This window comes from Rattus norvegicus, chromosome 9, assembly GCF_021556685.1.
Source record: "Rattus norvegicus strain SHRSP/BbbUtx chromosome 9, alternate assembly SHRSP_T2T, whole genome shotgun sequence".
NCBI lineage: Eukaryota > Metazoa > Chordata > Mammalia > Rodentia > Muridae > Rattus > Rattus norvegicus.
This window is the reverse complement of record NC_141542.1, coordinates 6182510-6209941: the sequence shown is the minus strand read 5'-3', so window position 1 is coordinate 6209941 and position 27432 is coordinate 6182510. Positions and strand designations below refer to the sequence as shown.

Sequence of the window (27432 nt, the reverse complement as noted above, 5' to 3'; positions counted from 1 at the left end):
CGCGCTCGTCCCGCACCCGACACTTGGCAGAGCTCCGGACCGTTATGCTTCGTGGTCCCCTCCTCCACCCGGGGGCGGAGTCTGCGGATCGCAGAGGGATCAGGCGGGGGGAAGGCGCCAGGAGCACAGAAACTTTCCCGCTCGCTGGGCCCGGGGGACCCTCTGCACCCTTGCACACCCTGAGGGTCCTGGCCACGCCCCTGTGCACCCCACGGCTTCACGTGGTCCCCGTCCTGGGCCCCTCCTGCCCCAGGCCCCCTGCACATGTGCAACCCACTCTGGCTCCTGTCTGCAGAGCTTGGCTCTGCAACTTCAGTTTCCCCTTGTAGAGTGTCTTGGATAAAGAGATCAGTGAGGTCCAGGTATGCAGTAAGTGTCCTCGGGCCCTGCGACTTGAGTTTCATTCAAGTTTTGCAGAGGGGAGTAGGGGATAGGACTGGGAATGTATATTTGGGACAGTGCCCCGCCAGTGGATTTGGGAACACACACAATCTGTGCAGGGTGGCGACCTTGAGGGATGTGGGGTTGAGGTTTCATGGAGAACTGGGAAGGATGTGCAGCTTGCAAGGAACTGCATGCAGCAGTAGGACAACTCAGAGGCAGGAATGGGAGACTGGGTTATGGTAGTAGCCATAGGTGGGAACCACAGAGGATTCTTGTGCGGAATTGAGATCCTGTGGAGATAGGAGGCGAGGTTTCTGAGGTCTTGAAGGATGCTGTTGGGGCTGTATGTGAGAAGGGGGCATCTGGTTGGGGCCCAGAACACTGAATCAGGGTAATAAATAGGGAGAGACTGCCAGGTAAGGTCTCCTACTCCATCCAGCCTAGCCCTTTGGGGACAGCGACCCTGTCTCTGAGCTTGTTTTCTTTCTTGAAAACTGAGTGTGTGTGATCGGCTTCTCTGAGTGTCAGGGCTTAGCAGTACTCAGGCCACACCCACCCACTCCTGCTCCTCCTGTTGGCTCATCAATAGATCCACAGTAATTAAAGCCAGTTCTGGGTAGGGAAGAGGTGCAAGCAGCTTGATTTCCTCACAGAGGGCACGGGCCTGAGGCACTAGTTGGCTGCAAAAGTGTGCCCTGTGGGAACTTTGCCTCTTGGCCAAGCGGATTGATTCTATTGTGTCCCTCCTGGCTGACACCCCAGTGATTTGGGGACACTTATATGCCCTTGGAGTCTCTGAGCCCCCTTCCAGCATCATCCATGGATCAGAGATGGGGCCTGAGAGTCATGGGACTGTCTGGGAGTTTCAGCTTCCTGCCTCTCCCAGTGCTGGGGGAGGCATTGGGTTTCAGGAGATGCCCCTTGTACCGGTGACCCAGACCTGTGTCACACCAGCCTGGGTTATTTATAATCACCCTTTCATGCTTCTGGGCTGTGTGGGTATACAAAGCTGGCCCTAGGCCCCCATGACCTGTGGGCTGGCACCCACTTCATTACGTCCCATGAGTGCAGTGTGGGAGCCCTCAGAGGCAGCTGACCTGCGGGGCTCAGTCCAGCTTTCTCCCATGCTCACATCCCACCTGAGACAGCCTTGGAGAACTCTAACAGCTCCTGAGACTCAGTCCCCCCTCTGCAGGGCTGCGTCTAGTCAGCTTTTAAGGACAATGGAGTTTTTTTTTTAAAGATTTATTCATTTATTATATGTAAGTACACTGTAGCTGTCTTCAGACACACCAGAAGCAGGCATCAGATCTCATTACAGATGGTTTGTGAGCCACCATGTGGTTGCTGGGAATTGAACTCAGGACCTCTGGAAGAATAGTCGGGTGCTCTTAACCGCTGAGCCATCTCTCCAGCCCGACAATGGAGTTCTTGACTAATGGCCGGAAGAGTGGCGGGGGCCTCAGTTTCCCTGATGATGATGATAGATCACATTATATCCCAGTGTGTGTGCGCAAAGGCCCTTGGGCAAACAGATGAGCTTGGGTTGACACACAGGTCCTGTCCAGCTCCCGGCAAAGCTCTTCAAGGAGGATTGTGGTGTGACAGACCTGGGACTTCCTATCTGCGTGGGCATAGTGTACTGTGGACTTCCTCTTGGTTGCTCTTTCTGCATCTACCCCACACCCTAACAAGCCTTAGGATAGATGTGGAGATGCCCTCCCATTCCCTCAGCCTGTGTCTGTTAGACCCCATTGTATCCCATGCACCGCAAATCTGGGACCCTGAGAGGCCTAAGTGGTGAGCCACTTTGGGGACATCCCCTACACACGCCTATCTGGCTGTTACCTTGGGACCCCCTCCCAAGCCTCACATGCTTGCTGGCTTCAGCAGAGGCTCTCCCCAGGTTTGTCTGAGTCCACTGGGGCTGTGGTGGGTCCCAGGCCAAAGGCTGGCCCTGGGCTTTGTCTGTCTACCTGGCTGTCAGTAGATTGAGGCTGTGGCAGTTATCTGCAGTCTGACTTCATAGGCCTGTGTTTGGTGTGAAGGGGGTCTGGTGGACAATCAGTGAACCACATCCCAACATCCTGCCTGCTGCAGCCCCACTGTGTGCATCCCACTGTGGTCTGGACATGAATCCAAGCTTCTGTGTACCTCTGAGGTCTGGCTTTGTATATTGGGCTTGTGGTTTGACTGTGTACAAAATCGGACTGGGTATAGAAGTGAGGGTGTCCCCAATTTGGCCATCTGCCTATGTGAATGTTAGGATTTTATGTTTCTGTGTGTCCATAGCCTGATTATTTCCAGATCCCCTTGCCCTGTGATTAGTTCCCCGGGTAAGCTTGCAGCCTGATGGTGTGCTTGGGTCTGTCTACTGTTTGGCTGGCTCTGTGTATGTCTGTGACTGTGGTCTGTGTCTGTTGAGCCCCTCTTGTTTTCCCTGTCCATGCCGTCCTGACTCACACTGGACCATGAACTGGCCACTGCAGTTCCTGCCCTCCCCTGGGGCTGGGTGAGGTGACCACAGCTGGGTATTTTGGGAGACACAATCATAGGGTCACCCGTCATTATGCACCTCTCTCTTCCCCATGACCACAGCTATCTGGCCTCTCCTTGGCCTCTCCACCCCACTGCCCTAGCTTGAGGCAATGTTCTCCAGGGCACTGTTGGTCCTGGGTTTGAGGTGTGCCCAATGGATGCTTTGCCCTGGAACTTAGGTCCTTGTGAGTGGGGTGAGGACTGGGGCCTATGTGGAAAACTGAGTAAATGTCTGTTGTTTCTGGGCAGGGCAGTAGGGGTGCAGCATTAGCTGTTCTGGGGCCCCTGGGAGCTATGACCAGTGTTAGGTTGGAATGGGGTTTTGAGTAAGGATAGGTCTGAAACCCAGACATAATTTTGGAGGCAAGAAGGTCAAGGTCCAGGCTTGGCAGATTCATAGTTGAGGTGGGGCTTATTGTGTGGGCAGAGGCAGCCACAGGGCCCTGGGTCCTACCCTAGCACTGGGAGCTAGAAGCAAGCCAGTCAGGAGTTGAAGGTCATAGGCTGCATAGCAAATTGGTGGCCAGCCTCAGCTATAGGAGACACTCTTAGGAAACTGCTGGATCCACCCAGGACAGGGCTCTGAGATGTCCCTGTAACTTCCCGGTCCCACATGAACCCCCACCTGGGTCTCTGGGTGTGGTTTCCTCCAGGCCCACCTGTAGAGTAGTCCCTGGATTCCTACTCCCCACTCACTGATGCACTGTTGTCTCTGTAGCCGCTGCTCCTCTGGACACCTCAGCCTGAGGCCTCTCCGTGAGTTACGGGGACACCATCCCCCACCAGGGCGGAGGCTGGAGGCCACTGCCAAGCATGGCGCCCACCTGGAGACCCAGCGTGGTGTCTGTGGTGGGTCCTGTGGGGCTCTTCCTTGTACTGCTGGCCAGAGGGTGCTTGGCTGAAGGTAAGAAGTCGAGCTGGAGTGGGTGGACCTGGCTCTTCGTCTGATCCGAGGGTTTTGTCTGCAGGCCTCCAGCCCATGGCATGGTGCAAACAGAACTTGCATGCTCAAGGAAGTGGCTTGGTGCCCAGCTTTGGGAAAGGCTATGGACAACAGAGGTGATGCTGGCTAGATGTGTGACTCCTTGATATCTACTGTATCCATGTCAGGTCAGGTCTCACCAGGAGGAGAGAAGGCATGGAGGGCAGGGTTTTGTAGATATTAGGAGTTTGCTAACATTCCTGGTTGGATTGACTGGCCACGAAAAAGTCTGGAAATAAAAAATGTTGATGGGTCCGGAGTGGTGGCTCACACCTTTAATCCCGCACTTGGTAAAGAGGCAGATGCATATCTGTGAGTTTGACACAGCCTGGGATAACTTAACAGGTGAGACCCTTTCTAAAAAATTGGGGGGCACTGGAGAGATGCCTCAGCAGTTTAATTCCCAGAGTACCCAGGTTCAATTCCAGCACCTACCCGACCAGGGGATTCAGCAGCCTCCTCTGGCTTTCAAGAGCACTGCATGCACACACAAAAATAAAATAAGTGGGGGTTGGGGATTTGGCTCAGTGGTAGAGCGCTTGCCTAGCAAGTGCAAGGCCCTGGGTTCAGTCCCCAGCTCCGAAAAAAAGAATAGAAAAAAAAATAAAATAAAATAAGTGAAAATTAAAACAAATCTATTAAAAGGTGATAGGTATAGTTTAGAACTAAGGATTGCATTTTGCTTATTGCTAAAGATGTATATGGGACCTCAGTTTTGTTCTGACACCAAGATCCATTATTGCATGGGAGATCCTCTTATAAGGGGCCGTGGAGGAAGGGTTAATGCAGGGCAAGCCCCTCTCCCTCTCCAAGGAGGACAGAGCTGGCCCTGGTGGCCAGGGCCCCAAGGAGGACTCCCTGTGGTGGCTCAGTGCTGCTGTGGGGGATGAGTACAGGAACCAGCCCAGGCTAGTCGAGGCAGTGTTGAGGAAGGCTGGTTCCAGACACGTTCACCCTGGGCATTTGTTCAGCAGTCATGTGCTTGGCGGATGCAGACTGGGTCTTGTGTCCATGTGATGTCCAGAACATGCTCTGTCCAGCTGGAATCCTTCTCACCTGGAGCCTAGTAGGGTCACAGGCACCATATCCAGCACTAAAGTGTGTTCTGTGGGCCAGGATGGTTGCTTTCTGGTATAAAAATGGCTCTGGGTCCAGGGAACCTTCCCGGGCTGCCAGCGTACTGTGGTGGATTCATGGGGAGATTCAGGGGAGGATCAGCCTTGTTTCTCATGGACAGAAGTGGGAACCTGAGCCAGGCAGCAGAGCTGGATCCCCTGTAGGATCCCATCTCCACGTTGGACCTGAGTCTTTTCTAAGGGGTGGGGCTTGGGGAGAATGGGGCCCCTTTATATAGGAGTTGCTGTTTTCCCAGATCTTGTGGGGCCAGATTAGACCCTAACTGTCCAGCATGAGCTGGAGGACCAGGAAGGTTGTATATCCTCTCTAGGCCTCTGTACAGATGAGGACAAAACTCATGGTGAGCCTGTCTGGGCCTGGTGCTAAGGGGACTTCATCCCTTAGAGCTGCCCTTGAAGGCCCATGGTGGTTTTCCTTTTTGGAAAACAGGGGTGTGTGTGTGCGCGCCAAACAGAGATGGCAGAAACCGTCGAGATCCTGTCTACTGCAACAGGCGGAGCAGGCTCTGCAGGGTTGGCTTGGGGCCTAGAGCCCAATGGACTAACGGATGTCCACTCAGTACCAGGGACTAGCAGGCAAGGGAGCAGGGACTCATGTTCTCAATGATCAACTGGCACAGAAGGAAAGAGAGGGACTGTAAAGATTCTGGGCTCCCTGCAAGGAGATGGTTGGAAGGGACAGCTCTGCAGGTTTGGCTGGATTGGAGAGTGTGAGGGGTTTGCTCCATCTCTGAGGGGTCTAACCTGGCCAGTGCTACATTCCCCCACATCCTTGGCTAAGGACATGTGACCCCAGGTGTCTTTTTGGCGGGCAGTGGAGAAGGCCAGTCTGCCTCCATCACTTCATGGGCTGAAGGGAAGTAGAGATCTGGGTTTGGGTCTTGGGTTGTCATTTCTAAGTTCTCTAGGGAACCACATACAAGCCATAATACTCTGAAATCTGTAGCAGAGGACACATAAGCATCTAATGAAACTTCAAGAATTCATGTGCCTGGACACTGGGGGCTGCAAGTTCAGGAGCAGGCCTGGAGTGTGTGTGTATGTGGGGGCTGGTCAGCCTCCTGAACAGTGGCCACTGAAGATAAGTCAGCTCACCTCACGAGTGGAAGTGCCTGGGGTCTGTGGGGACCCAGACTTGTAAACAGAGGGTTCCAGAAGTTTCTGGAGAACCCACCAGGCCAGTGTTTCTCCTTTACTTCCTCCTGGCTCATTTTGAAGCTGGGACTCCCACTGTTGAGGTTTGAGTCCTCATACTACCTCCCAGTTCCCCTTTTGTTCTGTGCTTACATTGTGTTCCCAGCTTTGAGGGACAGCTCTGGGTTCTGGCATCGGGGAGGGGACAGGTCTGGTTGCAGCATAGCTGTGGCTGATGTGTTCAGTCCCAGAGTGACAGGCTACTACCAAACAGCCAATGAAAGGCAAGTGTCAGAGATACCCACCGCAGAGCCCCAGGCAGGCCTCAAAGCTGGTGACCTCCCAAGCCCTCCACTGAGGCAGAGTAATGGGGATTGTAGAGTGGGTCTGAACAAGGCCCGATGGAGCCAAGGCAAACCCCTTGCCGGTGTGCGCCCCAGCTCATGCCAGCCACTCTTGGGCTCTGTGTTCTAATACCAACTTTGCTCATTTTGTACATTTTATCTGGATGTTCATGTAACATTAATGATTGTGAGTGCCTGTGGGGAGGCCTGGACACCCTCAGACCTCCCCTTTCCTTGCTGAACCCCCAGAGCCACCCAGATTTATCAGAGAGCCCAAGGATCAGATTGGTGTGTCAGGAGGCGTGGCCTCCTTCGTGTGCCAGGCCACAGGTGACCCTAAGCCACGGGTGACCTGGAACAAGAAGGGCAAGAAAGTGAACTCACAGCGCTTTGAGGTGAGCTGGGGCTGGGGTGGGGTGCCCTGAACCACATACCCTCTCCAGTGGGGCAGTGACAGCCTCAGGATGCCACAAGGCAGCCATAGCCCTTTTTCTGACACTGCAGGCTTTCCTGAGTGAGTCCTCAGGCCAAGCCCTGCCTCCTCTTGAGTCTTAACTCAAAATCCCACCACACGTGGGAGGAAATGCCCACATCAGATGCATATGTGTCCTGTAGTTGGTATTGTAGGCTTAAGGGTGAGCTCCATTTGGGCACTCAGTGTAGTCAGGGTTTGTCTCTTAGCTTCTCTTCTTTCACCATGACTGATCCTGGTGGTCTCCTGTGTCCCCAACCACGTATGCAGGACACCCAGTCACAGCTCAACTGGGTAGAACTCACCCTGTTCTCACCTGCTCACCTGTACCATCTCCCCCCATCCTCCTCCCCAGACCATTGACTTTGACGAGAGCTCGGGGGCCGTGCTGAGGATCCAGCCACTTCGGACACCCCGGGATGAGAACGTGTACGAGTGTGTGGCCCAGAACTCGGTGGGGGAGATCACAGTTCATGCGAAGCTCACCGTCCTGCGAGGTACAGGCCCCAGGGCTCAGAGGAAGTACCAGCCTATAGACCCCATCCCCAAGCTTAGAGCCAGCCCTCCTACGCTGGATTTTCCACTTAAGAACTAGGGCTTCTCTGCTCCCTGCATTGCTTAGGTCCCTTGGTTTGTGTGGTTTAAATGTCCATGCAGTTTCTTCTGACTTCAAGCTCAGATTGATCTAGGCGATCAGTCAGTGCTTTCTGGACTCTGTCCCTGGGTCTTTTGTGATCCTCTGTCCCTAGTCAGCTTGGGTCGCAAGTGCCCTCTCCAGCTAATCCCTACGACTCCCAAGTAGATAACCACGGTGCCTGAAGCCACAGCTGGTTCGGCCCCACAGAGGAACCTAATAAAGGGTGGGTCCCTAATGGCAGAATGGCCTAGACCCCTGGCTTAGTGTAAGAGGCACTAAACACTGGCACCAGACAATTGAATTCAAATCCTGGGTCAGCAGCTTTAGAGCTGTGATCTGGGCAGGGTTAATGAACTTGTCAGAGCTGGGGTGTCCTGTCCCTTGGGGACACTGCATATGTGGCCATGAGCCACTGCTCTGGTCATCACAGGTCCCCGTGGGCTCCCTCATGAATCTGGGACACAGGGCCAGTGCCACTGGTGGGAGTTCTGAGCTGTCCCAGGGTCAATAGTCCAGGGATTCTGTCATCTCTAACAAGGGGCCCCAGCAGAGTGCTCTGTGATTGCCAGCGCCTGGCAGGGGTGGAGCTGCATAAAGTCCACACACCCTGGCCCCCCCCCTTCTCCCTGGGATATTTTTTGCCTTGACCTTTCCCAGCACAGACTCAGCAGCTAGCCTCCCACCGCTCTGTGCCAGCCTTGTTGTCAACACTAGCAGAGTTGGGCTCGCCTGCATCCATCACACACTGATGCACGAGTCGCTGGAAGTCTGGAAAGAGTCTCCCGCCGCTTTGAGCGCCAGATACCCAGCCATGTCTCTTTGTTCTTTGACCATTGCCTGTGTCTCTCCACTGAGGCCCCCCCAGGACAGACACTCTTTTCCCTGCACTCCATCTCCCCTGTCCCCCAGCTCTAGGCAAGCCCAAGCTATGCCTTCTGTCATGTGAGTGGCCAGAGCCATTGCGCCCACCTCCCTCCTTCCTCTCCATCTGATTGTGACCCAGGGTGTTCGAACCCCAAGGAGTCAGGCATAGTGCTGTGTGGGATGGCAAGCAGTGGTGCCTTTCCCCAGCCCTGCAGCCCAGCTGCTACTGCACACATATATGCACAGGGCCCTTCAAGGCTGCCTGTACATGCATAGGAGCCGGCCATATCTTGGGCTGTCTTCCCTTCCAGGATAGGGGTTTTTGTCTACTTCTGTCCCCAGTCTTCTTCACTGCTGTCCCTTCTGGTATAGGATCCCAAGCATGTGACTGTTGCCATACCCCCACCCCCACCCCAGCAGCCCCCATACTCCTGAGGTGACAGGCATTTCTCTCCAAACATTTTCAGCCACAAGCCAAAAGGTTCCAGTTACAAACACTGGCAGGGGACATGCCCCTGTGCGCAAAGCTGTGCCTGCCACTGTTAACATGGCAAGCAGAGTGAGAGCCCCTGGCCCCGGGTTAGCACATCCTCCTTCTTGAATACATGTTCCTTTTGATCACGTGTCTGGTGACCTCCATTCCGGCTCTGCTGTCCTGTTCATCTGTATGCTGCACAGGCCCCATGCAGAATCTCATTTCTACCTGGCTCTCCTGCAGACATTTCTGGGGCTCAGGTGGTTCTCTGTACCTTTCTTGCTGCTCTCCTGGCAGCCTCGACTGTCTTAGATTCATGCTGCTCCTGTGTCTTTGTCCTGGGCATCAGGTGTCAAGCTGGGATAGCCCACACATCAGGCTGATGTTCTCTAGACTTGGGTTCTGGGTTCTGAAAGGGTCTAGAATGAGTCCATTTGTTCCAGGGCATGTTTGGATGGAGGCAGAAGCAGGATCATGGGGTTGAGTGTGGGAGGAGGGGACTGCAGAAGCAGGTGGCCCGGACTTGAGGAAGAGCTGCTGACTGTTCCTGTCAGGGTGCTAGGGAGCCCGGGTGGGTGTCACCACTCGATGATACCCAGTGTCCTTATCTCTAGCTGTAGACACCAGCGTGATGCCCTCCCAGAGCAGTGCTATCCCAGGTTAGTGAAGGTGAAGGGGAGCCATAGCAGGAAGGAGTGAGCCCTCTGTTACTGGATCACCAGTCAGGCCTGGAATCCCCAAACTCTGCCTATAGCAGCCATGGAGGTTTTGGGGGCTGTGAGCCATAGAGGATGGCAGGAGGGCGGGTACTTTACTGCTATGCACAGAAGCAAGGGCCATGGGAGGTGACAAGCAGGACTGTGGTCACTGAGGTCATTTGCCACAATAACCGAACTCCTGTTCCATTTTTTTCCCCTGCTACACACTCCCAGAGGACCAGCTGCCTCCTGGCTTCCCCAACATTGACATGGGCCCCCAGTTGAAGGTTGTAGAGCGCACACGCACAGCCACCATGCTCTGTGCTGCCAGCGGAAACCCTGACCCTGAGATCACCTGGTTCAAGGACTTCCTGCCTGTGGACCCCAGTGCCAGCAATGGGCGGATCAAGCAGCTTCGGTCAGGTGGGCATAGGTGGCTGACAGGATGAGAGCACCATCGACAGTGGCAGAGGGCCTGATGGGGAATAGGCTGGTACATGGTGCACTTGGAGCAACCTCGGAGTAGAGCTCAGGCCCTGCACCCACACCACAGAGAGTGACAGAGGTCTCCGGCGGGAACAGGGCTCTAGGACTCGATAGTGTGCTTTGTGGGTAAGGATGGCTGTAATCAATGGGTAACTGCTTAGCACCAGTCATGAGGACAGGTTGGCAGGGTCACGGGGGACCCTAGCTCCAGAGGATGTTATAGAATGTGGTTGGTCAAGGTTGGTCTGTATGCATGTGACTCCTTAAGTGGCTCGCCCTGTCTCTTGTTTGTGGGCAAAATGCTGGGACTGGGCTTTCTACTACATGTGTGCCTGCCACATGTCCCTCCCGTGCCCCAAGGGCATGTGGCTCTTCTCGCCCCTCCCTGGGGATGTTTGTGTGCCTGCTGGCCCCTGAGTGTTGGCTGTGTCCTGCCTGTATGTTCTGTGTCTCCCCGGCACCCCGTACCAACATGTTCACATTCTTGTTCCACTCTGCTGCCCTGCCCCAGCCCTGTCCCTGTCCCTGTCCCTGTCCCTGTCCCTGCCAAAGACCTGCTCTGCCTATTGCTGTCCTCTGGGTGGGTGTCCATTTCACACACCTCCCACAAGTCCCCTGAGACACAGTTCACCTGTGGACAAACTGCTCACATCATAGGAGAGGCCCCAGCCTACCGGGAAGCCCTCAAACTTGGAGGCACCTCCTGGCCACCACGTGGCCAATGTTCAGGGGTAATAACTAAGCGTTTTATAAACATGTGGTCTTGAGAGCTGCCTTATACCCCATGGTCCTCCTTCTCCCTCGTGCCCACAAATAGCCAGGATGTCCAGTGGCCATCCTTTAACCTTCTTCTCTCTTCTCCTTTCTCTGTATAACGCTCAGAAAGCTTTGGTAAGTTCTCACTTCCTTGCCACCAACCACTAACAGTTCTTCCACCCTGTGCCCACACTAACAGCCACCGTGACAGTAACTGACCCCACTGCGTGTGGCATGTATACTAACGTCCTATCACCTGCCCCCCATGGTAGGCTCCATAAGACCCCACCCACAAGGAAAAGAGGAAAAACACCACCTGACCTCAGTCTGAGGGCTGTCACATCTCACCAGCATCCCCTCCCCTCAGAGCTTCCTCCTGGGCTTCTCCGGTGGAGATAGGAACATTCCGAAACCAGCTGCTGGGTTCATTCTTGCCAATGTGACACTGACTGGTAGAAGCCCTTTCAAGGCCCTGGGCTTTGTCCCCAACACCACCAAACTAAAGGTGGAAAAGCACTGGTTTTGTTCCCCTTATGGCAATATGAACAACCCCTGGGGCCTCCTGCCACTGTAACCCAGGCAGAGGCAGAGTCCCACCATGCCATTGACAGCCACACAGATGACAAGTTCCCATTGACTTCTATGGACTGTGTGGGGAGGCCTCCAGGGAATGTGATATTTCTGCTGGGCATGATGGCTGTGCGTTTAACCCTGGACTCAGGAGGCAGAGGCAGGAACATTGTTATGAGTTGGAGGCCAGTCTTGTCTATATAGTGAGTGCCAGGGCCACCCCGATACAGGCAAGGTCTGCAGAGTAAGGATGAGGTGCAGGTCCACAGTACAGAAGTGACACCTGGTATGAAAGCCACACTGCAGTCTGTGGAGAATCACCCCATCTGCCTTTGGCCTCAGTTTACCCAACCGTGCAGCAGGCCTGGGCTAGCTCTTACAGCTGCCGCTGAAAAAACCTGGCTTTGGTCCTAGCAAACAAGCAGCATCAGAGACCCCCAGCCTGGAGCCTTCTCTTACTTTGGTGTAACCAACCCACAGATGGCCTTTTTCCTCTTTTCCTTCAGAGTTGAAGGAGGCCACTAGGTCCCCTCTGCCCTAGCTCCTTTCCCAAGTCTCCTTCTCAGCCTTGGTGACACCCAATCCTGTCGCACCAGTGTCCAGCCCTCTAGTGCTAACTCCTGTCCCTTCCTGGTCACTAACAAGACTCCTGGGACCCTGCTGCTACCTGCCCCTCCTGGTTTAGATATCAAAGAACCCCTTGCTGGAACATCAAAATCACCAGAGGGAGGAGGTGTGGCCTCCCTGGGACCCAACCCAGACCCAGGGAGGCTGTCTGCAAGGAACACCACCCTGAAGGCCCATGGCCCCAACCCAGAGCCCTGATGAGGCTGTTTGCGGCCCCACTGCCCAGCAAAGGGACAGGCGTGGCTCCTGGCCCCGAAGCCCCTGCCCTGTGACGTTCACCTGTGTCTCTCTGTTTCCCTTACAGAAAGCACCCCTATCCGAGGTAAGAGGTCCACCCATCACCATCTGGCCCTGAGGTCTAACTAACTATCCCCCAGCCTGCCACAGCCCCCCACCCTCCTGATGTTTTTGTCTCTGTCTGTGGCTTGGGCCAAGTGTGGCTGCAGAGAACAGTGTGGGCATCCAGTTGTGGGACAGGCACCACTTCTCGTGCCTACCTGAACTCCTGCCCCCTGCACTCATGGCCATTTACAGTGAGCTGCAAAAGGACCTTTTGAGATTTGGGGATATTCAGCCAGCAGGGATCAGAGAAAAGAATTGGCCAAAGCCAGGTGTGACACACCCACTTCACCTGAGCCCATGAGAACAGACCAGTGCCTGATAGGCTGTGCATCTTTAAACAGGTCTCCCACCCTTTCTGATCTCTGCAGTGGTCTTGAAGTCAGTTCTATGGTGACTAACCTTTACCACCACTCAAGAGAAGGAGCACAGGGGTCTCTGGGCCCTGTCACTACTGGGGCATAGCTGTCAACAAAACCAAGAATATGGACAAAAAGTCTGGAATAGTGGAATTTAGGAGTCCAGGGTTTCTGTACACGGGTGTCACTGCATTGTGCTTAGTTAATGCAGGTCACCCTCTGCTTCAGAACTTGGGATGAGGTGACTGTGTCCTGCTACTGATGTCCTCATGCCTCACCCTGGGCTTCAGACATGGGATCTGACTCTGTGTGTGGCTGCTAAGTTCTTCACCCAGCAACAATACCTCTGTCCCTTTCCACTGTCTGCAGCTGCACAGGGGGAAAAGCCTGGGCTCACTGCTGCCACACGGAAGTCTGGGCTGACCTGTTAGTCCACAAGATGCTGGGGCAGCCCACCAACCGTCAGGAGTGGCAACCTGCTATGCCATGCCCTGTGACTCTCCCTTTGTCAGTGAGCAGTACAGATGTGATATCAGGTGGGGGTGTTGTCAGGTCGAGCCATGTGCTGGTGCTGGCCATCATGGCCAAGGTCCCATCCCTGTCCCCGCAGGTGCCCTGCAGATTGAGAGCAGCGAGGAGACAGACCAGGGCAAGTACGAGTGTGTGGCCACCAACAGCGCTGGGGTGCGCTACTCATCACCTGCCAACCTCTACGTGCGAGGTAGGGAACTCCGCCAGGCAGAGGCAGGGACCCACTGTCCCACCCTGTCCCACCTTATAACTGGGCTCATGGCCTCCTGGCTCCCCTGTCCTGTGCAGTCCCGAGCAGGAAGGCCCTGATCTCATCCACGGGGTCATTGGAATGATAGTCACCACACCTCGTGGGCCATGGGACTCTAAGGGTTGCACTGATGGCAGGCTGGGTGGGAACAGAGTGGGGTGGGGGGTCAGTCTCGGGCCTACAGGGCCGGGGGAGCCTGAGGGTCACTGCCCCACCACCACGTCCCCACTCCCAAGTTGGCTTGTGTGGTGTCTGTGTCTCCTGTGTCCTGCTGGCTTTGCTTCTCTGAACCCGTGGCCTTGTGGCTCCCTGCTTCCCCACCCCGTCCAGTGTCTCTAGCAAAGACTGTGGGGAATGGGGTTTCCAAGCTGTCGTCATTCAGCATCCCCAACCCCATGCTCAATTTAGAAGGATATACCCAGGCTGTAAGAGGCCAGAGCCATGGTGCTCACATGTGTGCCTGTGGCCCAGTGGCAAGACATGCCTCCTGGTCCTTGGGACCCCCAGTAGGTCTCAGAATCCCAGACTTGCTCAGGTGTGGTTGGAAGCCTGGGGTTCTTGACGGCTCCCTCCCATACCTCCACCCCCAGGAGGGTTCCTGCACGACCCGTGGTGTACCCCCTCTTCCATATCCCGTGGACATACTGGGGACCCTGTCTGCTTATATCAGTTGACCTGCTTACCTTCCTCCCCAGCCTCAGTTTCCCTGAAACGCCCCTAATCTTCATCCCTCTCTACCCAGGGAGGCCAGGCCTGCAAGCTGCCCCTCTCCCTCCAGCCCTAATCTTCCCTAGCTCCTAGTTAATTCCTTTGGGTCCTGGGCTGTGGGTGTTACATCTTGGCTTTAAGCAGGAGGCCCTGTGGAGGGAGGGTTTGAGAGGGTGGGAGGTGGGCCAGTGTGATCTTCTGCCACCATGGTGCCCTGGTGAGTTGCTGTCCCTGCAGGACTCCAGTGACTGGCCTTCATCTAACTTGTGTTTCTTTGTGGACACCGGGGATGGGGGGTTGTGAGTCTGACAGGGTTCAGGAGAGAGGGGACAGCAGGGGTGGAGTAGGGGAGGGAGGGTCACTTAGCAAGGGTGAGAGGAGGGCCAAGGGCCCTGTGTACTCTGGCCAAGCCCCTGCCTGGGGGCTGCAGGTGAGGGTCGGTCGGGAGAGTGCTGGCTCTGCTGGCTGTGCTCAGCCATGATCGAGGACAGGGCAGGAGGTTTATGTTCTTTTTCTTTTTTGATTTTAATTTTTTTAATTTTTTTGGTTTAAAGAAGAAAGCAAACGACTGCAGCTTTAGCCGTGGGAAGTCCTCTTTTTACTCTCTGTATCTCCCCTATTTTTTCTCTTCTCCCCATGTCATTGTGCGCATCAAACCCCCTTTACATCCCTCAGAGCTTCGAGAAGGTTGGTGTGGCTTTTTTCTTTTTTACTTTCTTTACCCACATTTTTACATTCTGAAAAAAAAAAAAAAACACTGATACATGCTCACACACACAAGAAACAGACACTGCGCAGGACACCTGCACACATGCACACAGAAAACAAATAGCAAAACAGATGTAAAGTGGAATCAGGTATCGAGCCTAAAGCAAACAACCCAGAAAGACACACAGAACCTAATGTCAGCCGGCCAGCGCGGCTGGCACACGCGATGCTTGCATTGTGGTCGCCTCTGCATCCCTTGGTAATGTTGTTGCTAAGTTTCTTGCACTCCTCGTCGTCATGGTAACTTGGGCCTGGTGCATGCTGGGAGAATGTAAAAAAAAATTGTCTGCATGCCACTCTTGTTATGGTGGATCCCCAGCCTTTGCTGGAGTGTTTGTCTCCTGTTTCATTTTTTCTTTTTTCTTTTTTTGGTTTTTTCCTTTTCTTATTTTTTTTCAAAAGTTTTTTATATATATATATATAAGTTTTGTTTTGGGGGATCAATTGGTTCTTCGCACACATTCTGCTCTGCCCCCTCCACTGGACACCCTTCCCCACAAAGCTATGTCTTTGGTTCTGTCTTGTTCTGTGCTGTTTGGGTTTTGGTTTTCTTGGGCTGAGCTGTTGTGGTTGTTAGCAAATGCATTGTGAGTTTAAAGCCAGTGTTCCTGTCCCAACTGTCACCCAGAGGGTGGAAGGGGTCCCACAGCTGGGATGCTGTGACAAAAAGTGACCACTTAGGAACCATGTGACCAGGGCCATGGGGGGCGGTGTTAACCATGCTTCCTTCTCCACTTCCCTCTACAGCCTGGCAGGAAACAGTCCCCAAAAGCATGTCCCATCCTCCTGCCTCAGTATATTTAAATCCCTGTTCTCCCAAAGAACACAGCTGGGGTCTGCCAGTGCCCCAACTTTCTGCTCAGTATTGGCCAATCTAAAAGGGAGTGGGGTGCCACAGCTCGAGGATCCCGAGTGCTTGGCAAAAAGGGCACAGTGTGCCAGCCGGCAGTGTGCCAGCCCGCAGTGACTTCATGCAGCGAGGCTTATCTAACATTGCCCACGGGATCAGGGAGCAATGTGACAGAGAGAAGACCTGGCCAGCAGCAGTGGGCCTCTGCCTCTAGGTGTAAGCACGGGTGTGTTGTCCCACAGCATGGTCACTTTCTGAATCACCTGAGCATCAGGGCTGTGGAATTCTGGAGAAAACCAGGGGCATTTGGGGCGTGGCCTCTCCCCGACTCTCTCCCTCCCCTTCTTTGCTTGTCCCTCGATCTTTCTAAACTTTCTTTTTCCTTCTTTCTTAGTTCTTGTTCTCTTTGTCTCTGTCTCTCTCTGTCTCTCTTTCTCCTGAGATTCACACATCCTCCACCGGCCCTATCCACCTTAGAGAATACACCCCTTTAATGCCCAGTCTGCTCTGCACCTCACTGCTCCCTGGGATAACTGTGAGCCAAGCTCCCCGAGGCAGTCACCCACCCACAGACTCCTTTGCACCTTCCCAGTTATTAAATCAAAAGCTGATCAGGAAAATTCTCTAGATGAACCAGGAAGGGACACTGTCGCCTTCGGTATAAAAACTGCCAGCCTGTGCCCCAGGCAAACTCCCAGGACCCTCCTCAGAGCAGGTGCTGGGGGAGAGGAATCCCCAAGGACACCTAACATTGGAGAAGGCTCCTGTGCAGGCCCCACCTTGGCAGGTGCGGGTCTCCAGGTGTGTGACCTTGTACTTGTCACTTGAGTTCTTAAGAGTTCTCAGTCAAGTGAACTATGAAGTTCTTAGTGCCTGCTGGCCCTAAAAGCCGACAGCATCACATGCCCTGGATGACGTGAGTCCTGGACACCCACGTGAGTTGAAAGGGGAGGAAGGAAGGGACCTCTAGCCTTACGCAGCCAGGTGCCTCCAGTGTTCTCTGTTTAAGTCTGACAGTCTAAGGGACAGTGGCCAGACTTGCTGAGCAAACTCTCAGCCCCGAGTTCAGAGTCAGAGCTGCATGAAAAAAGACGGCCTATGGGTGCTGGGTTGGTGGGGGCTAGCTTAGAGAGCACCGCAGTGCAGGAGCGAATCTGCAAGCCCGCCTGGATCGTTTGCTCTTTATTGGTGTTTTTCTGAGGCCTATCCTCTGAAGGCAGGTGGCTCTTCTGGGACCAGTGATGTCATTTTCCCCCTTGTGATTTTTCTCTGATGAAGTCCTAGGGCCCAAGAGAGGCAGAGGAGGACACCCTGGAGCACTGAGGCCCCCTCGGCACACCAGAACCCACCAGGAGAGCAAGGCAGGCCTGTGAGGCCTGCAGAGTGATGTGGAACCTCCCCCATTGCAAAGTCAGCAGCCTCAGAGTCAGTCAGACAGACAGACAGACAGACAGACAGCCCTGGGTGTCCCCAACTATCAGGCTCAACTTCTGAGGAAGCCCCAGGAGCTGCCCTACCCTTGACCTTTAGGGACTAAATGGCCACAGCCCAGTATAGGGTTGTTTCTGAATGCACGTTCTACACCTCTCTGGGATGTCCTGAGGGAAGCTGGTGCCAGGAGATGGTCAGATGATGTCATCGAAGGCTGTTCACATTTTTCCTCAGCAGCAGTTTAAAGCTGTAAGCCTTTAATGGTTTTTCAGGTTAACCCCAAGAGAAGGCACTGAGCACAGTGCACACAGTTCAGGTAATGATGCATCCCCCACCCACCCGCTGAGGAGGGACAGCCTCTCACCTACATGGGACATGAGGTCTCTGGGATCTGAGCTTCTAATGCTGGCTTCCTATTATCCCATACAGCCAGCAAGGCCGAGGAGGCCCAGTCCCTCCGTGATCGCTGAGCTTAGTTTGCTCCTAGACAGGTTGACTGCTCCTGTCCCCTGGGGAGACAGGTTGGCCTTCAGTGAGACTTCTGTACCCAAATCCTAAAATTTGTAACCTGACTTCTAGGTCCCTAGAATGGGAATCGTGAGAGATCTGAAGCCTGGAACTCCTCTCATTTCCCCCAGATGCTCTGTGGGATCAGCTCCCCCTTACTATTGGCTGTGCCCTGACAGTACACCAACCCCCATTACCCTGTCCTGTACTGAAGGAGAGGGCTCTCAGGGCGGGGAGACTCCAGGGGGTCTGGTGGAGGTGGGGAGGGCGGGCGTCCCACAGGAACACTGAGCACTGACTGATATGTCGCCTGCTGCCTGCCTCACCCTCTGCATCTGTGTCCCCTGTGGTCGGTCAGGACATTAGATTACACCTGGTCCGTGGGAGAAGCCACAGTCTCCCATGGGCACAGTGTTGGATGGGGGTGGGGAAATCAATTGGCAAGAATGTAAGGGGAATCAAAAAGGGATAGAGGGCTCCCTTTCTCTCTTTTACGTACACGCACACACGCACATGCGCACGCACACGCATGCATGCATGCACACACTCGGAACAGTTGGAAATGATCAAGGCTACTGATCAGCTGCCCAAGCCAGGGCTTGGTCCTCTGGGCTTTCATAAGGCAGCTTCCTGGCCAAGGGAGCCAGTTGTGGAACTGGAGACAGGCGGGACGGGAAGGGACAGGAAATAGGCTTTGAACTTGGGCCTCTGCCCCACCACCCATGACAGGTGTAATCTAAACCTTACTCAACTCCCACCCCAGAGGCTGCACAAGTCCTTGGCACATCCCCCACCCAGCTCGCATCTACATATTCATTTTGGAGTTTAGAGAAACAGCCACATTTTTCTCTCACTCCAAAATGCCCAGCAGAGCCCCCCCCACCCCCATCTGCGGCTTGCTGCGTCATTAGTTGTGCAATGCTGTCAGACCCTTACCTAGCGCTTCAACCAGGCCACCTCACCCACTCACTCCTCCTTTCCTTCCCCACCTACCCCTCACCCTCAAACCCCCACATTAAGTTTTGGTTTCTGCCTCTTCCTGCTTGGGGGAGGGGCTGTCTCCTAGTTGCTTTGATGGTTTTCAGTTGGTTCGGATTTTTTTTTTTTTTTTTTTTTTTTTTTTTTTTTTTTTGCCATGTGAATCGGGGTTTGAAGCGACCATCCCCTCCTAACCTGCCACCACCATCCTCCCACCCCTGCCACCCAACCCTCCTGACCCCACTCACCCACTCGGGTTCCCCCTGCTGGGACCCTCCCCGGCTACTCGGTGACCAGAAGAGCTGGGGACCAGAGCCAGCTGGAGCAAGCGAGGACCAAGGCTGGTGTTGCCCCTTATAACCCGCCTGGACCCTCCTTTCAGGTCGGTAATTTGGGGCGGGGGTCCCTCGGGGCCTGACGGTCCTGTGGGCCCTGCCTCCACCTTATTTCCTAATGTGCACCTCAAGCCTGCAGCCAAGGGGCGGAGGAACAAAGTGGGCGGGCGGGCAACTGCCCAGAAGTGGGCAGAACACAGCATCAGCCACCACGCTCACTGGCTGGGAGGGTGCGCGGAGGGATGAGAGCCACCTTCTGCCTGCAGCACCCTCCCTTGCATACTCTGACAAACCAACCTACTTCCCACAGGACATAGAAACCAACAAAGAGCCTTGAAAGCCAGTAGGCAGCATTTCTTGGGTGCCCTAGACACCTTTGCAGTTGAGAGCTACTGGCCATTTAACTGATAGGGGGTTGGCCACATCAGAACCAGTGACCATTAAAGTGACATGTCGTCCTCTCCAGCATTTAACCTGCACTCAGCTCTGGAGGGACACTGCATATTTTGGTCATCTGAAGCCTCTGTGCTTTGAAAGCTGAGGTCAGTTCCACATAGCAACACCCTTGACATAAACTAAAGTTGGGTCAGACATGAGCAAGGCCTGCAGAGACCTACCTGGTCCTCAGCGAGTGAGTGAGCTGTGTGAGGTGAGCTTTGGACTCTGTTCCTTTAGGGTTCCAAATACTCCTTCCTTCGTCCTCTGCATCCCCTCCCTCAGTAAAGACACACACATCTAAAGGAACTGAGATGGTGAGAAAGGGACACTCAGCCACCATTGCTGCTCACCTGTGAGTGCGAGAGTGGCAGGTGTGGCTTTGAGGTTGGCAACTCCTCATCCTCCTCAGCTTCGTCACGGCTCTGGCTGGCTGCCTCCTCTGCTGTAGACTGGGCTTGTTGGGTGAGATCAGATGAGACAGCCGTGTAACTCAGACCTCCAGGTCTCAGACAGCTTCAAATAGTGCGCCTAAGCCACTGGACACAGAGACTCATGCCTGTCATCCTAGCATTCAGGAAGCTGAGGCTAGACCATTACAGTGAGTTGGAGGCCTGGGCTATCGAGCAAGACCCTTTCTCAACAGATAGCTGTTGATTGATAGATAATGGCTACTTGTGGATGAGATGGTAGAGATGAGTGGCTGAGGTAGCCAGTTGAGTCTTCTGTCATGGGGGTCTGGACAACAGTGTTGGCAATGCCCTGACTGGCCTGGAGATGGAACTGGGCTCTGTCCACTCAGAGCCCGTTCCCTGCAGGTCACCAGATAGCCTGTACTTACACATATGGAGCCTTAGATCCCAGGATGGGGTTCTAAGCCTCTAGGTTCTAGGGTACAGTGCCCTGAGCAAGGTTGAGGGGTGTCTAGGGAGACTGTTCTGGGTCTGTGTTGGTCTGTCCTGAGGATATCTTCTCTGGGGGCTGTTACCCCTTGGATGCCTTACTGCCTAGCCAAGACTCCTGGGTGCTGGGTGTCGAGGCCAGATGCTGTGTTCTGCTAGTGGGGAGGGGCCCTGGGCATATTCCTGGGACAGCCACAGCCCTTCTCTGTTCAGACCCCGATTTTCAACCCCATACCCATTCCATGTTTCTCTTCTTGCTTTGAGTGTTGGTTCCTTTCAGGGTGCTTTTGTTTGGTCTTTAAATTTCTGTTTTTGCTTTATTATTATTTTTTTTTAATTTGTCTCCTCCCCAAACCCTTCCTGGTTTTGGTTTGGATGTCAAATGCCATTTTCTGTCCTGGATTAATTAGCCTCTCCACACTCATTCCCACTCATTCTGTTTCCATGACAACGCAGCCTCAGCATCCCCCCCCACTCCAGCCTTGCTGTGGATGCTGGCAGCAGGTGGCTGGCTGGACCCCAGTGCCGCCCCCTCTGCTCCTCATTCTCTACCCAGCCATGTCGGAACTGTGTCCCCAGTCCTGCCCCACCTCCCCTCCAGCCTGCAGGGGCTCATGCCTTTCCTCTCCCTCCCCTCCATTGTGTGTCCTCCATGACTCTGGACTTTTTGTAGGGCTACGTTTTCCGAAGGGTTCCAGCCTGCAGACCTTCACTCAACCTATCAAAGAGTCTTCACTGACCCAAGGCCATGCTCTTGCCCCTTAGCTTCTTAGGGCTCTGGTTGGACTTGGCTTCGAGCCTCACCCCTGGGAAGGCAAGTCTTCGAGGTCAGGTCCCCATGAGTGTCCCACGCCCATCCCAGAACCCACCCAGCTTCTGAAAACGGAGCCCTGGAAATGTCCTGCTGCCTTCCTAGCCCACAAGGCTCCTGCAGAAGGTGGCATTCATCCCCACCCACTAAGGAGTACAGCGAACATGTCCTGACCCCAACGCTCCACCTCCTCGGCTCCTACTTTTACTAATTCTCAATTATGAGTTGTTATTGGATATCCTAGTATGGTTCTGCCAGGGCTGATGTGGCAATGCATCTGGTGGCATTACACCACATCTGCTAGAGTAGAGGACCATGCAGCACTGAAGTGGGCCCTTCCTTCTGCTGTCTCTGTCCCCGTCCCCATCTCTCCCCTCCCTCCCCTCCCCTCCCCTCTCTCTATCTGTCTTTCTCTTTGTCTGTCTGTCTGTCTGTCTCTCTCTCTCTCTCCCTCTCTCTCTCTCTCCTTCCCTCCCTCCCTCCCTCCCTCCCTCTCCCCCACCCCCCTATCTGCATGGTGTTTGTGATTTCTAAGAGCTGCATCCTATTGATGGAAACGTGTCCAATCTGACAGAAGCTTTAGAAGGGTTTCTAACCCTAAACCACAAAAATTTCATCAGCATTTCTCATCTTTCCCTGGGGGGTTGGCCGGAGGCCATGGAGGTCCCTGGCCTCCACCTCCCAGTTCCTCTCTTTTATGGTCAGTTCTGTCCTCATTCCCAAGGAGGCTGGCAAGTGGCATCCCCACAACACAACTTCTTTGTGTGTCCCCAACCCCAGCCCTCAGCACCAGAGCCTTCGAGAACCTTTCATGGTAGTTGCCCCTCTCAGGAGCCCATGGAAGGGGCTACCCACTGGAGCCATGCCTGTCCACAAAGATGAGAAATTGCTGATAAATTTTTGTGTGTACTTACATGCTGCGATCAGTGAGTGCTGGTCGGGGAAACCCTGTTGCTATGAGATAGCGCTTTGTGTCTCACTCTTGGTAGATCTCTATTGTTTGTGAAGTTCCTACCTTTGAAGTTTCCTTTGTGTTTTAATAATTTGTTTGGTTTTTTTTTGTTGTTGTTGTTTTGTTTTTTTTTTTTTGTTTTGGTCTGTTTTCATTTCGGGGAATGAATGATCTGGGGCTGTGATGGCCCTGTTTATATTTAAATGGCTTTCTACCCTTTTCCCTCTTTTTTTTCTCTTTCCTCTTCATCCTGTCCATTTCCCACTCCTGCCAAAACCGCCGCCTGCCCCCCCAGTCCGCCGTGTGGCCCCCCGCTTCTCCATCCTGCCCATGAGCCACGAGATCATGCCCGGTGGGAATGTGAATATCACTTGTGTGGCTGTGGGCTCACCCATGCCCTACGTGAAGTGGATGCAGGGGGCAGAGGACCTGACGCCTGAGGATGACATGCCCGTGGGTCGGAATGTCCTCGAACTCACGGATGTCAAAGACTCAGCCAACTATACTTGTGTGGCCATGTCCAGCCTGGGAGTGATCGAGGCCGTTGCTCAGATCACTGTAAAATGTAAGTCAGGTCCACAGTGGGGATGGGGAAGGAATGGATGGGACACATACCTCACCCTGGTGTAGGCAGGAGCAGAGCTGGAAAGAAGTGGGTGTGGCCAACTAGAACAGTGGTTCTCAACCTGCTGGTTGTGACCTCTCTTGGAGTTGAAGGACCCTTTTAGAGGCATAGCCTAAGACCATCAAAAGACACAGATATCTACATCACCATTCTCAACAGTAGCAAAAGTTACAGTTATGAAGTAGCACTGAAGGTATGAAGTTATGAAGTAGCACTGGCTTAGAGTCACCATAACATGAGGAGAACTAGATTACATGGTTGCAGCATTAGGAAGCTTGGGTCAGATGCTCATGCCTATGGTCCCCATACTTTGGAAACTGAGGCAGGAGGATCAGGGATTTGGTGTCAGCTTGAGCTACACAGCAGGCATTGAGACCCCAGGGTGAAGCTCTCAGTTTCCCAACAGGGTCATGTCCAGGGAGGGAGTGGGTTTGGTGGGAAGTCTAAAAGTTAAATAGGTAATTCAGATAGTGAGATGAGGGCAGTGAGTCAAGGCCCTTGGGCTCAGGGGACGGGGACGAAAAACTGCTGCTGGCTTGAGTTCCAATTGAAAGTCCAAGACCGAGCTTAAGCAGGAGGACTCACGAGCTCTGGCTCTCCACTTAGGCAGAAGAAGTGAAGTATTTAGAAGGGACCTCACATTTATCTTTGGCAACACGGAGGCTGTAAGGTAGCACTGAATCCAACATTTATCTTTGGCAACATGGAGGCTGTAAGGTAGCACTGAATCCAAACACGGGAAGTGCACAATGAGCTCAGCTATTGCTGACCCATTGATTGGACTGAAGATTAATTGTGTAACTGCCAAGCCTTGCCCTGTGTGGGGAATAGCAGCTGGGTATAAAACCCAGGCTGGTCTGATGGGGAAACAGGTGGGAATGAGAGGGATTGAGGTAATGCTACCTGTAGAGGGAAGGAGGAATGTGGGAGCCATGTCTCTCTCTAGGGACAAAGTGTTGGAGGTGTGGAGAAAGCTAGTGAGGAGTGACAGACAGATGGAAGATGGAATCCCTGTGTGACTGAAAGAGTGAACCACAGACACAGGCAGGACTGCATAGACAGCTGCTCACAGCAGATGCTGCTCCTTTGTAAATGTCCTCTGTTTCACAGAGTAGGGACAGGAAAGGGCCTTACTGTTTAGCTTAGGAAGCTAAACTTTAGCCTCTGAAGTTTCTGAGACAACAGATGAGTTCCATTGTACCTGCCTGAAAATGCCTCAATATAGGGTCATCCTCTGCTACATAGTGAGTTCAAGACTAGCCTAGGCTACACGAGGCCTTGTATTATTTTAAGTAAATATTTTCAGCTCTAAGTTAAAGTGCTGTGTGCACTCCTGTCTGACATGGTAGTGTGAAAGTGAGCTGCTAACAGTGTTGTAGTTGTGTTCCAATAAAGCTTTATTAATAGCTTCGATACCAAATGATGAGACGAGATGAATGGGGTTACTAGGCCTGTGTATTTGCTGAGGAAACTGAGGCTGAAGTGAATGTGTGGTCTTGAGTCACCCCACCTCCCTCCTGCAGCTCTCCCCAAAGCCCCTGGGACTCCCGTGGTGACGGAGAACACTGCTACCAGTATCACTGTCACATGGGACTCAGGCAATCCTGACCCTGTGTCCTACTACGTAATTGAGTATAAATCCAAAAGCCAGGATGGGCCGTATCAGATCAAAGAAGACATCACCACCACGCGCTACAGCATCGGCGGCCTGAGCCCCAACTCTGAGTATGAGATCTGGGTGTCAGCTGTCAACTCCATCGGCCAGGGCCCCCCCAGTGAGTCGGTGGTGACCCGCACAGGCGAGCAGGCACCAGCCAGTGCTCCCAGGAATGTTCAGGCGCGCATGCTCAGTGCCACCACCATGATTGTGCAGTGGGAGGAGCCCGTGGAGCCCAATGGCCTGATCCGTGGCTACCGCGTCTACTACACCATGGAGCCCGAGCATCCGGTGGGCAACTGGCAGAAGCACAATGTGGACGACAGTCTTCTGACCACTGTGGGCAGCCTGCTAGAGGATGAGACCTACACTGTGAGAGTGCTCGCCTTCACATCGGTGGGCGATGGGCCACTGTCAGACCCCATCCAGGTCAAGACCCAGCAGGGAGGTGAGGTCTGGGGAGTAGTTCCTCACATGCCTGCCACGGTGTTGTGCTAGAGTCAAAAAGGACAGAGTTATCCCAGCCAATCCAAGCACCCAGCCTCCCATAGGCCAGCTCAGCCATTCATCTGTTGACTTCCAGTTACCTCCTTCCCCTTTAGTTACTGGAGTAGACACACACACACACACACACACACACACACACACACACACACACACACACTGCCATTGTAGTGTCACCTCCTAAACAATAAGTATGTGCACCCCAAACCCCATCACTGGGATAAGGGGCAGAGGCAAGCAGATGTGTATGAGTTTAAAGCCAACCTGGGCTACACAGTGAAACCCCATCAAAAGAAAAGAATGGGTGAGAATAAATGCCCAGCCCCAGGCTATCCCATCTGCCCTCTCCCTGCAGTGATTAGAGAGGGGTAAGTGATTTCAGGGATGGCCACCCACAAGCATACAAAGTGGTTATGGGCTGGAAGTGTCCTGAGATTTGCAGGCAGCGGGGGTGGGGGGGTGGGGGGTGGGGGTGGTCAGGAGCCTAGCTTGTAGCTGGAGCACCCTCGAGGGGTCAGGTAGCTTGTGAAGACACTGCCCTTCCCCCACCTTGTCCATCCCTCACACTGTGCTTCTCCCCTAGTGCCCGGCCAGCCCATGAACTTGCGGGCTGAGGCCAAGTCAGAGACCAGCATTGGGCTCTCGTGGAGTGCACCACGGCAGGAGAGTGTCATTAAGTATGAACTGCTCTTCCGGGAGGGCGACCGAGGCCGAGAGGTACCTGGGCTGAGTGGGTAGCAGGGGATGAGATGGGTGGGGCCTGCCACGCAGGCCCCCGGTGGCCTCTTGTCAGTGCTGGCTTCTTACTCACCCCTGCCTTCCCATCCATTCTCTCTGCCCACTTTGCCTCATTCTGCACATATCCCCTGTCTCTGTCTCTGGTGGATCTCTGTTATCTCTTCCTCTCTGTCTCTCCTCATCTCTGTGTCTCCATCCATCACTGTCTCTGTACCTCCCTCTTTGTCTCTCTGTCCCTGTGTCTGTCCACCTGCTCCTGGCCCATTCGTTTTTAGGTGGGGCGAACCTTCGACCCAACCACAGCCTTTGTGGTGGAGGACCTCAAGCCCAATACGGAGTACGCGTTCCGGCTGGCGGCTCGCTCGCCGCAGGGCCTGGGCGCCTTCACCGCGGTTGTGCGCCAGCGCACACTGCAGGCCAGTACGTGTCTCTCGGCGCCTTTTCCTTGGGGGAGGGGGGTGCAGTGGCCACTAACCCAGCCTGAGCTCCTGGGCGGGGGCGTGGGGAGGGGGTGCTTCCCGCCTGGCCTGCCTCAGCCTTGGCCATGTCTGCCTGCCGTGCCTTAGTTTCCCCAGAGCAGTGTGGGTCTCCCCATGGGGATGAGACTGGCACAGAATGGCCGCTCAGCCTCTGGTTCCTCCCTTCTCTTCCTGTATGTGGGACTAGTCCTGTCCACAGGATGTTGTCCGTGAGGGCCCATGATGACCCCTGGGTGACCCTGGAGTGACCACTCCTCTCAGGTCCTCTCAGCTCTTGTCATCTCACAAAGGACATGGCTCTGGAAGCCTCAGGATAGAGTCCCCAGTGACCCAGTTATTCAGAGTCACATCATTTTGGGGGGCAGGTGTGGCCCTTGATACAGGGTCCTGGTCCCTAAAGCAGCTTGCTGTGCCTGCCTGGTTCCTGTCACAGGTTTCTGTTTCTGGGGCACATGGTTGCCCCCATGTCCCCACCATCATTCCTACAAGTCAGCTCAGCCCCTTTGGGGCTGCCTCACACCCTGCCTGCTCTGCTCAGCTTGGCCAGCATAGCCTCTACCACTGTGGTTCCTTGCACCTCTTCTAACCCCTCAGCAAGTCACCATGTGGCCACCAAATGTGGTTCTATCTGCAGACGGTGACCCTCGCTCCCTATGCGTGAGCATACAGTGGGTCTCAGGCCCCACAAGGGTGATGTACACTTCCTTGGGCCAGGGTTTCTCTGAGGGAAAGGGCCACAGAGATCTGGTTTCCTACCAGCCTGCCCACCCCCCTGCTGCTTCCTACCCCCAACCCCCAGCACTGAGCCCCAGGTGGCTCCAAGGTGGCAACTGTCAGGTGGAGGTCAGTGAGGGTGGCCTGTGGCCTGGGGCCACCGAGCGGCCGGTAGAGGTGGCCCACAGGTGAGTATCAGCCAGTCTCAAGCAACTCACAAACACAGCCCACCCTGCGTGTCCCCTGCCTGCCCTGGGCAGCACATGGCCCAGAGGGATGTCAAAATGACCCCATCTAAACACAGCACATTCTCTTCAAGCTGCACAGTACACGTCCCATTCGAGACACCACGCAGGTTGGGCTGGATTGTGAAGGTCGTGACCTCTGAGGTCACCCAGAAAGTGTCTTCATCCCAGCCATGTGCGCTCCAGGGCGGCCCAGGACAGGGAGCTGGGG

At 54.2% G+C, this 27432-nt stretch overlaps 1 protein-coding gene across 25 annotated transcripts in view; it reads left to right on the top strand.

Moving 5' to 3' along the window:
* The window catches only part of Ptprs (protein tyrosine phosphatase, receptor type, S), a 61571-nt gene that overhangs the window by 14810 nt on the left and 19329 nt on the right, over window positions 1–27432 (top strand). For 23 of the 25 annotated variants that reach the window (XR_015628486.1, XR_015628485.1, XR_015628482.1 and 20 more), the window contains exons 2-10: window positions 3641–3826; window positions 6768–6913; window positions 7346–7487; window positions 9899–10087; window positions 13412–13522; window positions 22555–22824; window positions 24408–24989; window positions 25629–25762; window positions 26059–26203. Coding sequence is in view for 16 of the 25 variants with exons in the window: in XM_087564792.1 (XP_087420918.1) it covers window positions 3736–3826; window positions 6768–6913; window positions 7346–7487; window positions 9899–10087; window positions 13412–13522; window positions 22555–22824; window positions 24408–24989; window positions 25629–25762; window positions 26059–26203 (1810 nt within the window). In the remaining 9 variants the exon portion in view is untranslated. Of the gene's footprint in view, window positions 1–3640; window positions 3827–6767; window positions 6914–7345; window positions 7488–9898; window positions 10088–13411; window positions 13523–18953; window positions 19207–22554; window positions 22825–24407; window positions 24990–25628; window positions 25763–26058; window positions 26204–27432 lie in introns of those variants that run through there. The other 2 variants (XR_015628488.1, XM_087564795.1) reach the window with 1 other exon arrangement.